This window comes from Belonocnema kinseyi, chromosome 4 (genome assembly GCF_010883055.1).
Source record: "Belonocnema kinseyi isolate 2016_QV_RU_SX_M_011 chromosome 4, B_treatae_v1, whole genome shotgun sequence".
Taxonomy (NCBI): domain Eukaryota; kingdom Metazoa; phylum Arthropoda; class Insecta; order Hymenoptera; family Cynipidae; genus Belonocnema; species Belonocnema kinseyi.
The window spans coordinates 3,176,959-3,195,013 of NC_046660.1; the positions used below are offsets into that span (position 1 = coordinate 3,176,959).

At 26.2% G+C, this 18,055-nt stretch overlaps 2 protein-coding genes across 2 annotated transcripts in view; one reads left to right on the forward strand and one right to left on the reverse strand.

Annotated features, from left to right (window-relative positions):
* Positions 1 to 203: 203 nt before the first annotated feature.
* Positions 204 to 18,055, forward strand: part of LOC117170486 — a 61,492-nt gene continuing 43,640 nt past the window's right edge. The window contains exons 1-6 of the mRNA XM_033357207.1: positions 204 to 257; positions 629 to 1,302; positions 7,003 to 7,185; positions 7,303 to 7,390; positions 10,668 to 10,938; positions 11,019 to 11,082. Of these exons, the coding sequence (XP_033213098.1) occupies positions 243 to 257; positions 629 to 1,302; positions 7,003 to 7,185; positions 7,303 to 7,390; positions 10,668 to 10,938; positions 11,019 to 11,082 (1,295 nt within the window). The 5' untranslated portion in view covers positions 204 to 242. The remainder of the gene's footprint in view (positions 258 to 628; positions 1,303 to 7,002; positions 7,186 to 7,302; positions 7,391 to 10,667; positions 10,939 to 11,018; positions 11,083 to 18,055) is intronic.
* LOC117171164 lies at positions 6,662 to 10,670 on the reverse strand. Its single transcript, XM_033358224.1, has 2 exons — positions 10,643 to 10,670; positions 6,662 to 7,585 (listed from the first exon to the last, which is right to left on the reverse strand). Exons 1-2 carry the CDS (start codon positions 10,652 to 10,654, stop codon positions 6,731 to 6,733), a joined length of 867 nt encoding a protein of 288 aa, XP_033214115.1. The 5' UTR covers positions 10,655 to 10,670; the 3' UTR covers positions 6,662 to 6,730.

An 18,055-nucleotide genomic window follows, 5' to 3' on the forward strand; every position in this document is an offset into this window, starting at 1 on the left:
GTAACGCTCTTGGAAAATACACAGAAATCGTTTAACCTTCATCCTAGTCTGATCATGTGCGACCTTAGCCAACTACCCTTGCCAATAGCTTCGAATACGCAACGAGAAATCGCAAGTAAGTGGGAGCTGCTGCTATGGCATTGTGACATCTTCACCAATATAAGCACCGACTTTTTCATTGTTTTCACCAGTGTCTTCTTCGTTCTCTTCGAAAAGTCTCAACTCCAAAAGAAATCGTGAAAATGGTTGCTGCTAAGGTGTGTTCATACCATCCTGGATATTAAGTGCCTCAAAGGATAATAAGTGCTCAAAAATATTTTAAAAATTTAAACCTGGTTTAGGGAAAACAATAGCATCTTAGAACTTGATTTCTGAATAGCGTTCCCATAGTGTCCTTCAAACAAAACACAATCATTGATCAAACTATATTCGTCAAAGTCAAGCTCAGTATTTTCAGAAGCCATCTGTCTTTCATTTGTTTTATCCATAATTTTATGAAGATCAAAAAGAAAAAAAAGATTATTTCTGAAAATCTAAGTAGGCTCATTGTACCCAAGGGTTTAATTGATGAAAAATCTTGATTGCCAACTTTTTCAACAATACCTAAAAATGTTGGTTGATGTTTCAGAGTTCAGTATTCATGTGCCTGGCTATGGTGATAGTAGCCAGTGAAGCAGGAGTAGTTCCAGTCGTTCCAGCAGCACCAGTGTTGGCCAAGGTTGAAGACTTCGACCCATCACCTCAGTACAGTTTCGCTTATGATGTTCAGGATCCATCAACTGGGGATTCAAAGGCTCAATACGAAACAAGAAACGGTGATATTGTCCAAGGAAGCTACAGTCTAATCGAAGCTGATGGTACCAGGAGAATTGTAGACTACACTTCTGATCCTGTAAACGGATTTAACGCAGTTGTCAATCGAGAACCTGCAGTGGCTGTTGCTCCAGTTGTTGAAGCAGTTGCTAAAGTTGTTGCTCCAGTTGTCGAAACATCTGCGAGAGTTGTTGCTCCAGCACCAGTGGCCCCAGTTGTTGCTTCGCATTATGCTCCAGCTGCGAGAGTTGTTGCTTCTCCAGCTGCAGTTGCTTCTCCAGCTGCAGTTGCAGTTCCAGCTCCAGTTGCAGTTCCAGCTCCAGTTGCAGTTCCAGCTGCAAGAGTTGCTTATACAGCTCCAGTTTCTCAAGTTGTAGCTTCACCTTACGCTCCAGTTGCACATTTGGGTTACACAATTCCACGAGCAGTTGCTACGAGATTGTCTGTACCACTGTCTGCTCCTTTTGCCTATCCAGCAGCTTACACTCTGTAATTTCTCATTTTTGAAAAGGAATTTTCCGTTGGTTGTGTCTTTTGTATATACAGATGATGAACCTCCATGTAAATATATCTGAACTTATATTTTTATTACAATAAAATATCTGAATTGCAAGAAAAATTTTTACATGTTATTTGCGCACATTATTTATCAAGTATAACTAAACATATCAATCTCCTTTTAAATAAGGTTACAAAAGTATAAACAAATTATCGGTCGTTATTACAAAATTGCATAAAATTCTTTTTTTTTTAAATATTTTTCTAGTTTTTTTTGAAGCCTTTGAATAATTCTAATTTATTTCATTAACACTTCTCAATTAATAGAACAAATTTTCTCAGAGCTAAAATCTGGGGATACAAAATTTGAAATATGTCAAAACTTTAAAAAACAAAATGTTTTTTTTAAAATGTAAGAAATTTCAATTAGGATTGTCAGAAATCCTGAAAATAAAACCAAGAATCCAACAAAGAAATTTGAACAAGTACCATAAAATGTTCTGATTGTAGTCTGAAAAAAGACAAAAATTTTCCTAAAAAAGAAAAAGTTGTTTTTAGTTTTTTTTTTTTACTAAAACAAAAAAGACGGAAGGGGATTTGTTCGGTTGCCTTCTCATTTTTCGTTCCTATTTTTTATTTTATTCCAAGAAAAGGAAACCCCAATTTTTTCTTTTTTGGGAAACTTTTTCTTTTTTTTCAGATTACAATAAGAAAATTTTATGTCTGTTCTCCATGTATGGTCGTTGGATTCTTGGTTTTATTTTTAGGAGTTCTATACATTAAAATGTTTATAAATAAAAATGCATATTTTAACAAGAAGCGAATTAAAAAAATGAAAGACCTGAAATTATTTTCTTTTTCTTTTCATAGACAAAACAATTTTGTAAAATTTTCTGCAAAAAAATAAGATGAGTTTCGCCAATTCGCCCGGAAACGCAGAAAAAACATGTTTTCCGTGATTTAGTTCAAAAATATTCCGTACATTAAAAACTGGTTTCAATGAAAGATAAAATTATAATATGCAATGAAATTATATTAATAAATATAATTAATAAGTAAATAATTGAAACCAATTTTTCTACAAAATTGTCCTAATTTTGCAACCCATTCTTATCATTATTTTTCTTTTTTGTTATCATTCTTATTAAAATATTTGTCATCCTAAATCAAAAATAAAATCTTTCGATGCAAAAACTGTAATGTTTTGTATACTTTTTTGGAAAATAATAAAACTAGAATAAAATATAATATTGTCAAAAATAATACAATATTATTCAAAAACTACAACATTTGTCTAAATTATAAGCAAAAGTTGTAACTTTCTGTTAAAAGAAAAGAATGTATAATTATAATTTGAAAACTTAATTTTTGTGAAATTTTAGATCATAAAATTTACTTTACCAGAAGTTTGTGGATCAACAAGAAGTCAAATTAAATATTTACCAATTGTTTTAAAAACTATCATTTTTTTTTTACTTTTTCAATTTTTTTAAGTGTAATTTTTGCAGGCCTCTTTAGAAAATTGAAAAAGATTTTTGAAGATTTCAGATAAATCGAAAAATTCTCCAGAAAATTTCTAAGAATGTTTTATTTTTTTATTTTACAGGATTTTACCCAATTTCAGAAAATTTTTATTTAGGATCTGTAAAAGTTTAAAAAAAGATAAAAATATTTTATGAATTTTTGGGAAATCTTTCAGTTTTAAAATATTTTTAATATCCTCAAAAATTCTCAGATTCTCACACTTCTTTTAAACTGAATTGAATTATTAATAAAATTGCCTTAAAATATTCTAAATTCTTTTTTTTTACAATTTTGGGAATATTTTGAAATGCTTTTGAATATTTTCAAATATTGTTTAAAAATCAATTTAAAAAAAAACCATCTGTACCGAAAGTTATTAAAAAATGGCCTGAAAATTTAAAAAAATTAAAAACTCTTTTAAAATGTACTGGAATCTTTTTGAACTTTCTACAAAAGTTTATTTTTCAACGAAATCCTGGATCTTTTTTTTAATTTGTATTTTATGCTACGCGTAAATTTCACATAAATTATAATTTCAAAGGAAATATGATGTTTAATGCAGAACAAAAATCTTGAATAATTTAAAAATAAAAAAAAAATAATTTCATTCATTTCATTTTTTGAAAAGTTTGTTTCCTTATTACTTCTAAGATTAATATTTTTTTCTTAGGTCCATTCAGAAAATTCAACAAGATTTCTCAATATTTCGGATAAGTCGAAACAACCTCAAGAAATTTTCTAAGAAAGTTTTATTTTTGTATTTTACAGGATTTTATCATATTTTAGAGAAATTCCAATAAGTTAAAAACACATTTAGCAGTTGTCACTTTTTTAAAGGAAATATACAAAATATTTGATAAATTTTTGGAAATTGTTTAGTCTTAAATATTGTTAATATCTTTAAAACTTCAAAAATTCTCAAATATTTTTTAAACGGACTTCATTATTAAAATTGCCTTCAAATCTTCCAATTTCTTTTTTTTTTATTTTGGAAATATTTCGAAATTTTTTTAATTCTTTAAAAATATTGTCTTAAAACTTATTTCTCCAAATAAAAAATCCCATTGACTATTTTGTTGAAATGTTTCAAATTTTTCTCTACAGTTTTTCAAAATTATTAAAGATGTTCACTGAAATTTCGGTACAAATAGCGAAATGATTTCGAAGCATGTAGACTTTTTGTTGAAAAAAATTGCCTTTCAATCTTTTAAATTTTTATAAATCTTTCAAAATGTACTAAAATATTTTTAAATTTTGTAAAAAAATTATTTTTCGACATAAAGTGATTTGAAACTTTACCAGTAATCTTAAGATATTTTTTATTACTTTTTCAACCTGGAAACATTTTTAAAAAGCTTCTAAATGTTGTTTTTCGAAATATTATAAAATGTGCATTTAATTAAAAATTTTTTGAAACCTATTAAGTTTAAAATTATTCAAAATATTTTCAAAAACTTTTAAAAATCTTTTGAAATAATTCAGAAGTTTTATCTTTATTAAAATATGTAAAAATGTTAAAAATGGTCTTCTACCTTTCAGATTATTTTTTGTTTTCGTGTACAATTTCGAATTTTTCATCTCTTTCAAAGTATGAGACAATTAAAACATCATATTGTGGTAGCAAAAATGTTAAGACCAGAATTATTTTCCAATATTAAAAAAATATTTACAATTTAAATTATCTTTTTGATAAAGTATGTACAGAAAATAATTTTTTTTTATAAAATTAAATCACTTTTTTGTAAATTTCCTAAATTGATACTAAAGAACTTATTTGACAAAATATCCCCCCCCCCCCCCCCCCCCGCCTAAGTAGCGATTTTCAGAAAAAAATTGTACTAAAGATATGAATTTTTAAATCAAAAAGATAAATTTTGAAAAAAATAGTTGAATTTTCTGTTGAGAAAGATTTCAGGTTACTTTTCACGATTAAAATATCATTTTTTGACCAAAAAATAAGTTTCTAAGAAAAAATTAAAATTTTAGGCAAAAAAGAATAATTTAAAACAAAAAAATACAATAAAAAGAAATGGTTGAATTTTCATCTGGAAAAGATTCCAGTTAATTTTTTAAGATCAAAATATGAATTTTCGATCCAAATTAAATTTATACGTTTATAATTAAATTTGCAATCCAAAAAGACGAATTTTTCTAACAGAAAGAATGAATTTTCAACAAAATAGTTAAATTCTCTACCAAATAGTTGCATTTTCATTCAAGAAAGATGAAATTTGTGCTAAAAAAAAGACAGTTTTTTTTAAAGTCGAAATTTCATCCAGAAAAAATTTGAGTTCATTTTTTAAACCAAACTATATGTTTTAAACAAAAAGTAAATTTTTTATGAAATGGTTAAATTCTCAACAAACCAGTAAAATTGTCAACTAAAAAGTATGATTTTTAAATTAAGATCGTTATATTTTTAACGAAACAGCTGAATTTTTATCCAAGCAAGATAAAATGACTCTCAAAACAGATGAACTTTTAATTTAAAAAAATTGGTTTTAAGATAGTGGATTTTTCATCTAGAAAGGATTTTAGTTTTCTTTTCAACACCAAATTATTACATTTAAACAAGTAATTTTTTTACGAAATAGGCAAATTTTTAACCAACAAAGAAAATCATTTAAAAAAGAGTTGAATTTTCAAATGAGTGGTTAGATTTTTAATTATAAAAGATGAAATTGCTTCTGAAACAGATGAATTAAAAAAAACTTTTTCAAAAAAGTTAAATTTTCATTAAAAAAAAATTCAAGTTGACTCTTCAACACCAAAATTAAAATTGTAAACAATAAGTAAATGTTCTGTCAAATAGTAGAATTTTTAACTAAAAGTATAATTTTTTCATTAAGATTGTTATATTTTCGACCAAACAGTTGCATTTTTGCCCAGGTCAAAAAATTTTTTTTTCTTTTAGCAACAAATTTTTAGAATCGAAAATCACAATTTGGTAATGATTAAAAAAATTCTACAAAATTCAAAACAGCAAACTAAAAATAGCCACTAAAAGTCATATTTAGCAGTATGAAACCAATCAGGTTTTTAACAGAAGAGATCATCACAAAGATCTTTAAAGAAAAAGTTCTCAAAATTAAATAAGTCTTGATAAAAAAATCTGAAATAAAAATTTAAAAACTTTCTTTATTTCCTAAATTAAATTCAGAATTTAAATTTGAATCATTATTTCATATTGCATTTATCTTTTCGGTCACGTAGCTTCTTATCGTAAATGGCACATATGATATTACATCGCAGCCATGAATCACCCGAATAGTTACGTTGACAAAGAAGTGAATTGCGAAGCCAAATTGTTGAGAAGTTTAATTTGAATTCAATCCGTGCTGCTGTTTGCTGCCCACGCTTATCTTTTGATAAGTTGCATAATATTCCAGATCCGTCAATCAGAAACTTACCGAAACCACATTATATTGTAGACACCATTTTGGCCTTGCTTTCTTAAACAAAGAATAAAAAATCACTCTAATTTTTTCTTGTCAACTTTAAATCACATCCACTTTTTTAAAGCAATATTTTATTACATGATAAGATAATCTATAAATATTCATAACAGAAAGCGAGCAGCATACAAAAAGATCATTTCATTGCATTGGTATTCGAGGTCAACCGATTTCAATCACTAAGAATTAATTTGAATGTTCTTTCAAAAGAATAAGTACCATAGAAATCCTAGCATTGATACCAATTTTTACAAATGGAGTCGTGTTTCTCTTCTTTATTATTATTCTCTTCGGACCTTTTATTCTTGAGGAATCATATTTAGGGACAAGGTCAAATAAAAGAGAAAAATTAACAGGCTTGTAAAACATTTATTGATGATATAATGATCTTCGCATGAGATGATTTAAGATGGTATTTTAAAAATGATGGGGAGCAGAGTTTAGAGAACAGTAGAGTAAGTGAATCCAGGTGCAGCAAAACCGTATGGTGATGCGTAAGCTGAATAGTATGTTGTTCCGGAAGCAGGCTCAACAACAAGTCTTTGGAAGTTATTAATCCTAGATGCTGAAGGAGCCACAAAGTTGGCACGGGCTCTTACTGGGGCGTATTGTCTGTTATCAGAATCTTGATCTTGATCGGAAATTTGAGCAGAATTCGTCCTTTGTTGTTGGTTTTCAGCTGACCTAGCCTGATCAGAAACAATTCTTCCAGACTTCGCTTGATCAGAAACAATTCTTCCGGACTTAGCTTGATCAGAAACAATTCTTCCAGACCTAGCTTGATCAGAAACAATTCTTCCAGACTGAGCTTGATCAGAAACAATTCTTCCGGATTTAGCTTGATCAGAAACAACTCTTCCAGACCTAGCTTCCACGACCTCAACATCGGAATCCGGTCCACTTGATGGAACGGAAGGAGGTCCTGCTGGAGCTGGGACTGGTGCAACTGGAGCTGGATAAACTGAGGTAACTGGAGCCGGATATGAAACACCAACTGGTACCACTGGAGCAGAAATTGCTGCAAGCGCTGGCTCCCGAGTGATGACTGCATTGAAACCATTTACTCCATCCGCGGTGTAATCCACAATCCTTCTGGTACCGTCTGGCTCTATTAAGCTGTAGCTTCCTCTAACGACGTCTCCAGTTCTGGTTTCGAATTGAGATTTAGAATCCCCAGTCAGGGCATCCTGGACATCATAAGCGAAACTGTATTGGGGAACCGCATCTTCAACTGGTTGGGCTAATTCTACCACTGCTCCCTGCACCAAAACTGCTACTCCCAAAAAAATGATGACCTGCAAATAAGTTAAAGGCATTATTTGCGCATTTATCTATTCTTTTGGTGGATTGTGCTGATTGTTGGTGTGTGCTGTTATTGAAAAGGGATAGTGAATTTATTTTGAAAATTAATGTTTTTCAACCAGAGGATAATTACTATATGTGAAGTATATTAGACAATTGAAAGTTATAATTTGTCTCTACCAAATTGGGTTGTAATTTCTTGTTGTCATAGTTTCAGATTAACCGATTATAAAATTTTTGAAAGGGATGGTGAATTTCTTCAGAAACGAATGTTCTACAACCAGATTATTTTGAAGGGGATGGTGAATTTCTTTAGAAACGAATGTTCTACAATCATATTATAATTACCATAGGTATAAAGCGTGTTAGTTAATTGAAATTTATAGTTCTTTCCTACAATGTTGGGTTGTTATTTGCCTTTACTTTTGTTTCTGCTTGACCGATAATAGAACTTTCATAAGAGATAGTTAATTTTGTTAAAAAACTAATGTTCTACAACCAGATGATAATTAGCGTAGGTATGGAGTATATTAGTAAATAGAGAGTTATAGTTTACCATAGGTATGAAGTATTTTAGTATGTTGAAAGTTATAGTTTATTCTCACGAAATTGAATTATTATTTGTTGTTATCATAATTTCTGACTGAACGATTATAAAACTTTTGAAAGGGATGGTAAATTTATTTAGAAAACGAATGTTCTAAAATATGATGATAATTACCATCGGTATCAAGTAAATAAGTAAATTAAAGTTATACTTTGTTTTTACTAAATTGGATTGTTATTTGTCTTTACAGTAGGTATGAATAAGATGGCTAATTTAACTTTTCAAAGAGAGATAAAGTTTCTTTAGATAATAAATTTTCTGCAACCAGATGATAATTAGCATGTACATTAAACATATTAGTTAATTAAAAGTTATAGTTTATTTCTACCAAAATGGGTTGTTATCTGTCTTTACTATAGTTTCTAATTGACCGCTAAAAGAACTTTTGAAAAGGTATAGTTAATTTCTTTAGTAAACGAATGTTTTACAACCAGATGATTCTAACCATAGGTAAAATATATTAGTGAATTGAAAGTTATAGTTTGTTTCTGTTAATTTGAATTCTTATTGTTCATTACTATTGTTTCTATTTGATCGAGAATAGACCTTTTGAAAGGGATAGTAAATTTATTTACAAAACCAATGTTCTACAACAAGATGATAATTATCATAGGCATGGAGTATATTAATGAATTAAAAGTTATAGTTTATTCCTACTAAATTGGATTGTTATTTGTCTTTACAATTGATTCAAATAACATGGCTAATTGAACTTTTGTATGAGAGAGGAAATTTCTTTAGATAATGAATGTCCTACAACCAGATGATTATAACCATAGGTGAAGTATATTAGACAATTGAAAGTTATAGTTTGTTTCTACCAAATTGGACTGTTATTGGTCGTGATCATTATTTTGAGTTAACTGATAATAGAACTTTTGAAAGGGATAGTAAATTTCTTAAGGAAACGAATGTTCTAAAAACAGATGATAATTACTGTAGTTATGAGGCATGTTATTAAATTGAAAGTTATAGTTCATCTCTACCAAATTAGATTGTTATTTATCTTCAATGTAGGTTCGAATAGACAGCTAATTGAACTTTTACAAAGGATAGTAAATTTCTTTATAAAACAAATGTTCTAGAACTAGCTGATTATAACCACTAGCAAAGTATATTAGTCAATTGAAAGTTTTAGTTTGTTCCTACCAAATTGTATTGTTCTTGGTCGTGACCATAGTTTTGAATTGACTGACAATAGAACTTTTAAAAGAAATAGTAAATTGCTTAAGAAAGTCAGTGTTCTACAACCAGATGATAAATATCATAGTTATGAAGTATGTTATTAAATTGAAAGTTATAGTTCGTTTCTACCAAGTTATATTTTTATTTGAGTTTACTGTAGGTTTGAATAGACAGCTTAGTGAACTTTTGAAGGGAATAATCAATTTCTTTAGGAAAGGAATGTTCTACAACCAGATGGTTATTACCATAGGTGAAGTATATCATTTATTTTAAAGTTATGATTTGTTCCTACAAAATTTTATTGTTATTTGTCATTACTACAATTTGTGATTAACCGCTAATAGAACTTTTAAAGGGGATAGTAAATTTCGTTACAAAAATCTTCTACAAGCAGATGCTAATTTGCATAGACATATATTATGAAGTTCGGTGGTAATTTGAAAGTTACATTTTGTTCCTACCAAATTGCGTTGTTATTTGTCTTTACTATTTAAATTTAAGTAAATTTAAAGTTATAGTTTTTTCCTACTAAGTTCGGTTGTTACTTTTCTTTACCATAGTTTTCGATTGACCGCTAATAGTGAATTTCCTCAGAAAACGAATGTACTACAGCCAGATGATAATTAGAATAGGTATATATCGTGAAGTACATTGTTAAATTGCAAGTTATAGTTTCTTTCTACCAAATAAAGTTGTTATTTGTCATTACTATAGGCTCTGCTTGACCGATAATAGAAGTTTTAAAACAGAAAGTGAATTTATTTAGAAAACAAATTTTCTACAACCAGATGATAATCAGCATAGACATATATTATGAAGTTCGTTGGTAATTTGAAAGTTACATTTTGTTCATACCAAATTGCGTTGTTATTTGTCTTTACTATAGTTTCTGATCTCCTGCTATTAGTGAATTTCTTTAAAAAACGAATGTTCTACAACCAGATAATTATCATAAGTATTGATCTTGAAGTAAAATTATAAATTGATAATTATAGTTTGTTTTTACCGATTCGGTTTGTTATTGGTCAATATCATAGTTTCTTACTGATCGACAATAGAATTTTTGAAAGGGATAGTGAATTTCTTTAGAAAATAAATGTTCTACAACCAGATGATAATTACCACAGGTAGATGATATCGTGAATTGTATTAGTAAATTGAAAGTTATAGCTGGTTCCTCCCCAATCTTAAATTGAAAATTTCTTAAGGTTTTGGATCCAGAAGGTTTTTTTCTGTTTTCTTTTGTTTTCTGACTTACCTTGCAAACCATGTTTATTTACCAGAGGATCACTGAAGAACTGATGTCTGATGATGTGATTGAAGTGCTTTTATATTCATTGTATGCGTCATCTATAATGGCAATAAGCAATAGTAGCTTTTGCTTTGCACCCAAACATCCCCACCTAGAATCGCTATTGACCTCCTCAGTTCTCCATAACCAAGTACAATGTACCAACGTACTTATGTTTCTTCATATCGATGCCGCTGTCTTCGAAGCATACGCTTTGAAGACACCACTCGCGTCTAATACGCGACTTGAAAACAAATCTGTTCGTGAAAAAAGTCGAATCTGCTCGCCTCTTTGAAATTTTTCACTCTCAGAAGTTCAATTTAAATTCTGGCCTGGACTGCAGATTCGAAGGACCGATTATGTCAGTCTGCATTCGACTTCGCGGAGAGGAAGATCTGTGGTAAAAGGTATTCCCCTGGTGGCTAATTTTAAATTTAAATGACTTTTGTGTTTATTTTTCCTTTTTAAAATTATGATTTTTATGCGAAATTTAATTACGAAATTGATGGAAATAAGGATAATTCAACCAACCATAAAATTTTTACAATACAGTTTCCTCTTTAGGAAACAATAAGTTAAAAAATGTTTTCATAAATGGTTCTAAAATTAAAGAAATTGTATTAAAAGTAAATCAAAATTTAAATTCTTATTTTAATATTTAAACTTAAATACAAAATTCTTTGAACAAAAGGCTAAGAATTTATTAATAAAATCTGGTCAGCACATTTTGGGTCTATAATAAATAAAAAGTGCAAAGTTCTATTCATATATGTTTTTAAAATTTAAGAAATTCAGCTTCTTAGTAAATGGTAGTCAATATTTTTTTGAATAATAAAATCAAAAAGTTTCTCTGATGTTTTCGAAAAACAATAATTAAAAAAAAATTTTTTTAACGTAAATAATTTTTTTTTTAATTTAATCAAAACCCTTTTTTAAAACATAATATTTTGGATGAGTGTCTGCAACTTTCATCTCTTTAAAAAAAAAAAGAAAAAAGTTTTAAATTTAATCTAAATTAATGAATTCAAAATTGAAGAATTTTTATTCAAAATATTGCGAAATTTTAATTATTCTTGAACATTCGGCGTTCGAATTTAACTACAACATTTTTTTTTTGTTTAGAAAGAAGAAAAGAATCAAAAATCGAATTTATACAAAACAATCTTAGATTTTGAAACCAAGGATCTCTCTCTCTCTCTCTCTCCTTGAAGAATGCTACGCCTCAAATTTTTTTAATAAGCATTACTTTGTTGATTAATAAAATTCATCGGACCTTTTAAAGGATGAATAATTTTTTTAATGTAAAAAAATTTTAATTTACTTTTCAGTTAAGAAATATAAGATAAAAAAAATTAAGGTGGATTAAAATATAAAAATAAAATATAAAATCTCTAAATTTGTTATACAACGATGTTTTTTGTCAACATAATTTTTTTCGATGCAGAAATAGAAAAATGATTTATATTGCACAATTATTTTATTTGATTAAAAGCTTCAGGAATTTTTTTATCAATTTGATTCCATTTTATCTATTTAAAAATATAATTTAAAAAAAGGAAATAATAATCACTTCCAAGTCAGTTAAATTAACATTCAAGAAAATAAATTCATAATAAATCAAATTGAAATTCTTCTTTAACGATCAAAATTAAAATTTGTCTGCAAAATTTTCGGAATTAAAAGAGAAAAAAATCGAACAATCCAATTACGCTAAGATACTTAAAAATAAAACAAAGAATCCAACGACCAAATTTGGACAACCACCGTAAAATTTTCCTATTTTAATTTTTAAAAAAGACACAAATTTTCCCGAAAAAGGAAACGAAACAAATTTTCTCCTTTGGACAAAAACAAACAAAAAAAAAAGAAAGAAAAATGAGCAGGCTATCAACCAAATCCCCTTTCCTTTTTATGTATTTTAACTTTTTTATTTTTATTATTATCGAATCACATAAAAAAAAACATTTGTAAAAAATAAACACCGACGTTTTGGCACTTATACAGCACCTTTGTCAATAAAAAAATAATTTTATAATAATAAAAAATTGGACAAATAAAAAATAAATGAAGAATACAGTTCAGTGCTGTTCCTGTCTGCTTGGGTTTTTTTTATTTTTTTTATTATTATTAAATTTTTTGCATTGCAAAGGATGCTGTATGAGTGCCGAAACGTTGGTGTTTATTTTTTACAAACGTTTTTTTGTTGTGAGTTAATAATAATAAAAATAAGAATAGACGAAAAAAATAAAAAAGGGAAGTAAAGGGATTTGTTGGTTGCCTTATCATTTCTCTTTACTCCTTTTTATTTTTGTTTATAGTGGAGAATTTTAGGAAAAAAATAATTTTTGTCAAATTTGAATAGTTCTTTAGCTTTTGGTACTGATATTTTTTTATTTAAAAATGATAAATATCGTAGTAAATTTAATTTAGTTGCACATGAAATATAAAACGAAGATAAAAGAAAAAATCGAAATTTTATTACAAGAAGGCATCAAGTTTCCGTTTGGTTTGAATATCCTTCCTGTACTTGAGATTAGATGAGGTAAAGGATAAGCTGACTTCCTAGGAAAAAGAGTCAAGCCATATAGAAATAACGGTGGAACTATTCAAATAAATTTTAGTAATGATACCTTAGAGTTTGAAATTTATATAAATGTTGAATTTTTATTAAAAATATTACCTGCTTTAACGTTAACTACAATCAAAGCTTGAGATTTACATAACTTGGCGAAAAAAACGTTTACTAGGAATGAAAAAATTTCTGTAACTGTACTTCTTTTTAGCACATGTAATTTTTTGTAAAAAAATGGAAAAAATTAAACAAACAAACACAAATAATACAAATAGCTAATTTTTTATTCTATTTTCTACACTACAGTGACAAAATTAACAGATAAGTACAAGTTTCTAAAATTTTAAATTGTTTATAACTTTTTAATAATAGTTTTTAGTTTGCTGTAAGAATCTACAAAATATACCAAAATAGTGAAGGATTTTACATTTTTTCATTTGGGTGTTTCAAGCCATAAAAATACTTTTAATTTTACGTAAATTATTGCAGCAAATCACAAACTTTTACAAAAAAAAATACAAGATTTCACCAAAACAACAAAATAGTTAATTTTACAACTAAACTGACGAATCGTTGATTACAAAAAAATAGATTCTCAAAACAAGTGTAATAGTTGATATTTATATGAAAAAATTAATATAAATCAAAAACTGTGAAATAAAACCAAAAAAATACGACTTTTAAATATAAAAAGTGAATTATCAACAAAGGAAAATTTTTTGATTAATAAATAAAAAATACTCATAGAAAATGGTGAATTTTCAAGTCAAAGACAAATTTAAAAAAATTTTGAATTTACAATACAAAAATATGCAATTTCTAACAAAATAATTACATTTTTGTGATTAGATTTTCTACCAAATAAGAAAATTTTTCAACAAAATAGATGAATTTTCAACTAAAATCGATCAATTTAAAAAAAGATAGAATAGTTTAATTTCAAGTCATAGGAATGAATTTTTGACCACATAAAATAAATTTGCAACAAAATAAAAAAATTTTCAGTTAAACAGATGGATTTTCAACCAAGAGGATTAAATTTCTATCCAAAAATATTTTCAACAAAGACTGGAATTGTAAAATTTTAAGTGAAAATCTGATAAATGAAATGTCTATAAAAAATTTAATTTAATTTTTGAATTAAAAAAATTAAGTTGTAAGAAAATAACTAATTTTTAACGAAATAAATCAACTTTCAGCCAAAAAGATTAATTTTATACCAAGAAAAAATTATTTTTAACAATATACAGAAATTTTGGGACAAATAATTAAATTTTTTTTAAATACAGAAATTTTTAAACAGATGTTTAATTTTTGAAGAAATACAGACATTTTTAAACAAATAGTTGAATTTTTAACTGAAGAATCCTGTTTTTCTACCAAACATGAAATAGTTAAATTTGAAAAAAAAAATTATATTTAAGCCAGAGAAATAAATTTTGAACCAAAAAGATTAGATTTCTACAAAAAAACAGAGATTGTTGTACAACCAGAACGGTGAATTAGTTACCAAGAGGATTAATATTCTCCTAAAAGAAAGTCTCCATAAAATACAGAAAATTTTAATCAAATAGTTAAATTTTGAAATGAAGAAGATCAATGTTCAATTAAACATAAAATAGTTAAATTGAGAGTTACAAAATTATTTTAAAAATGTTTGCAAAATAGTTAAATATTTAATTTCAAGTAAAATAATGAATAATCAAAAGTAAAAACAAAAAAGTTTTTTTTTTAGCTTTTAGACTTTAAAAATAAATTTTTGATATAAAAAGAAATTTAATACAAGATCAAGCGTAGTTATTTTTAAAATAATATCAAACTTACCAAAAATTAAAAACTTGAAGATTTCGAAAAAATTTGAAGCCTTTCAAGGATCGTTAAAGTTTAAAAAAAAAATTCCCATGATTGTTGGAAAAATTAAAAACATTTTTTTATTTTGAAAAAACAATTGCAAAATAATATTTAAGAAATTATTTTTTCCTTGAAAAATTAATTTTAAGAGAATATTTAAAAAGATTTTCAAAATTTTCAAAAAATAATCTGGAAGATCTTAGGAAATCTTTTTATTTTTGCAGGATTTTCTAAAAAACTGTAGTCACAATTGAAGTTCTATTCTATTTTTTAAAATATTACTGAACTTTTTAAATTTTAACTTCAAAAATTGATATTGAGATTATTGTAATAAAATAATTTTAAATTACACATTAGCATTTAAAACTGAAAAGTAATTCATTTTACGACTTAAAAATCGATTTTTTCTCAAATTTCAGAACGCTTCAAATTGAATTATCTTTATTTGAATGAATAAAAAATGGTACATTATGAAATTTAAAGCCTTCGAAACCAATAATTCACAGCTTTCAAAACTTAAAAAAAAGTTTATTTCCTTTTTTTAATAAGAATTTTATGATTAGAACAATGAAAATTTAGAAGATTCTCTAAATCTCTAAAAATGTTTGAATTCTTTGAATTCCTATAAATTTTTGCGTTTCTTTGAATTCCTTGAATTTCTCTAATACTCTGGATTTCCTGAATTCGTGAAATATTCTGAATTCCTAAATTCATTGAAATCCTTGAATTTTCTCAATTACTCAAAACCTCTGAATTCCCTTAATTTGGAATTCTCAGAATTCTTCAAATATCTTAAATTACTTGCATTTTTTGAATACGTAAAAATCTACGAATTTCTTGAATTCTGTAAATTCTCTTCATTTCTAACATTCTCTTAAATCATTGATTTCTCCTCATCCACTGATATCCTTGATTATTTTTACAACCTAGAATTTCTGAAATATTCTGAATTCCTGAAATTCCGTGAATTCCCAAAATCCCCTTAATTCCTTAAATTCTCTTAATTACTTTGAATTACTTTTAATTTCTTGAATTCTTCTGAATTCCTCTTCATACTTTAAATTATTTTGATGTCCTTGGAATTCAGCGAGTACTAAGAGTTTAAGAAATTTCACGAATACAAGGAATTAAGATAATTCAGACCATTTACATGAATTTCTTTCTAAATATTTTTCAGGTAGCTTTCTTAATTTTTTGTAAATTATGTCCAATTTTCAATAATAGTGAGTTAACTAATTATTTATTGTTGATAAAATTAATTGTTCAAACTATTTATTATTATTTTTAATTATATTTATTCAAATAATGCTAGAAAGTTGCGAAAGTTTTTTAACTTCTCAACTTTTAATCTATTTTTCACTTGGAGTGAGTTAATAATTAACTCATTTCAGCTAAAATATTTATTTAAACGAATTATTATTGCTTATAACTATCTTTTTTTAAGCAAGATAGTTTCGGTGTCTTCTGAAAATTTAAGCTTTTTCACTTATTTTTTAGTTAGTAAAGTGATAAAAATGTCAAGTTAACAAACGTGTTTGTTTAAACAACTTATTATTGCTTCTTATTATCTTCTTTTTGTAGATAATTACTAAAGAGCTAGGTTTTTTTCTTAATTTTTAACTTTTTTCTACTTTTCACTAAAAGTGTTATAATAATTAATGATATAAAAAAATAATAATTACTTAAACAATTTATCATTGCTCATAAATATATTCTTTTAAAGTAGTGCTAGAAGGTTATAGATGCTTCTAAATTTTTCATTTTTTTTTACTTTTAGTTATAAACACATGATAATTATTAATATTAATTTAAACAAAAAGGCTCTCAGTAACTATTCTAAGGAACACTGACATTAAATACTATCTACATAGAAAATTAGAAAATTATTTGAATTATCCAATTTATTTTAGAAAAATATATGCAGAAAAAAGAAATAAATTGTTTAAAAAATTATTTTGTCTATTTTTTATTTGTTCATAACTAAAAAGGCAAAGTAAAATTAAAATTTCAGAAAAATTCCAAGTTTTTAGCATTTATCTGAAAGATTATAGTTGTAAACAATCATAAATTGTTTAAATCAATATGTTTGTTAACTTGATTATTTATTACTTTCCTAAATAAAAAGTAGGTTGAAAATTAGAAATTTGAAAAAAATCTGCAAATATCTGGAATGAATGAAGAAAAAGAGATAGTTATAAGCAATAATAACTTGTTTAAACAATTATTTTTGCTAAATTTAATTAACAAGTCACTTTAAGTTAAAAATGGATAATCAGCTTAAAATTTCAGATGACACCGAGACTTTTCACCATTAAGCAAAAAGAATAATATTAACAATAATTTTTTTAAATTTACTTGAAAAATGAAACCATGTCTTTCAAATTATTTTTTAAGTGATTGAACTGAACAATATAGTATACATTAAAATTAAAAAAAAAACAAGAAGATTCCAGAACACAGAAGTTTTTTTAAAATGTTAAACGAAGAATGGAATAGTTAAATTTTTATTCAAAAACTTTGATTTTTAACGAAAAAGGACCAAATTTCCCCAAAAAATTTAAATTTTTAAACAAAGAAATTAATTTTCAACTAAAATAATTAATCTTCAAGCAACAAAGTTAATTTTTAACCCAATAATTGCATTTTCAACCAAGAAGATTAATTTTCAACCGAGAAAAATAAAATGTCTATCAAGAAAGATACATTATCGACAAAAATTGCAATAGTTACTTTTTCAGTCAGAAAAATGAATTTCCAATAATAAAAAAAAAACTAATTTTCAATCGAAGGAATAAATTTCCAAAAAAAATGATAAATTTTCTACTAAGAAAGATTGACTTTCAACTAAATCAATTTACAGCAAAAACTTTTCAAGAAAATAGTTCGTTTAAAAAAAAAAAATTTTAACTGAAATAACTTATCATCATAAAAATAATCAATTTTAAAAAAAGTAGTTC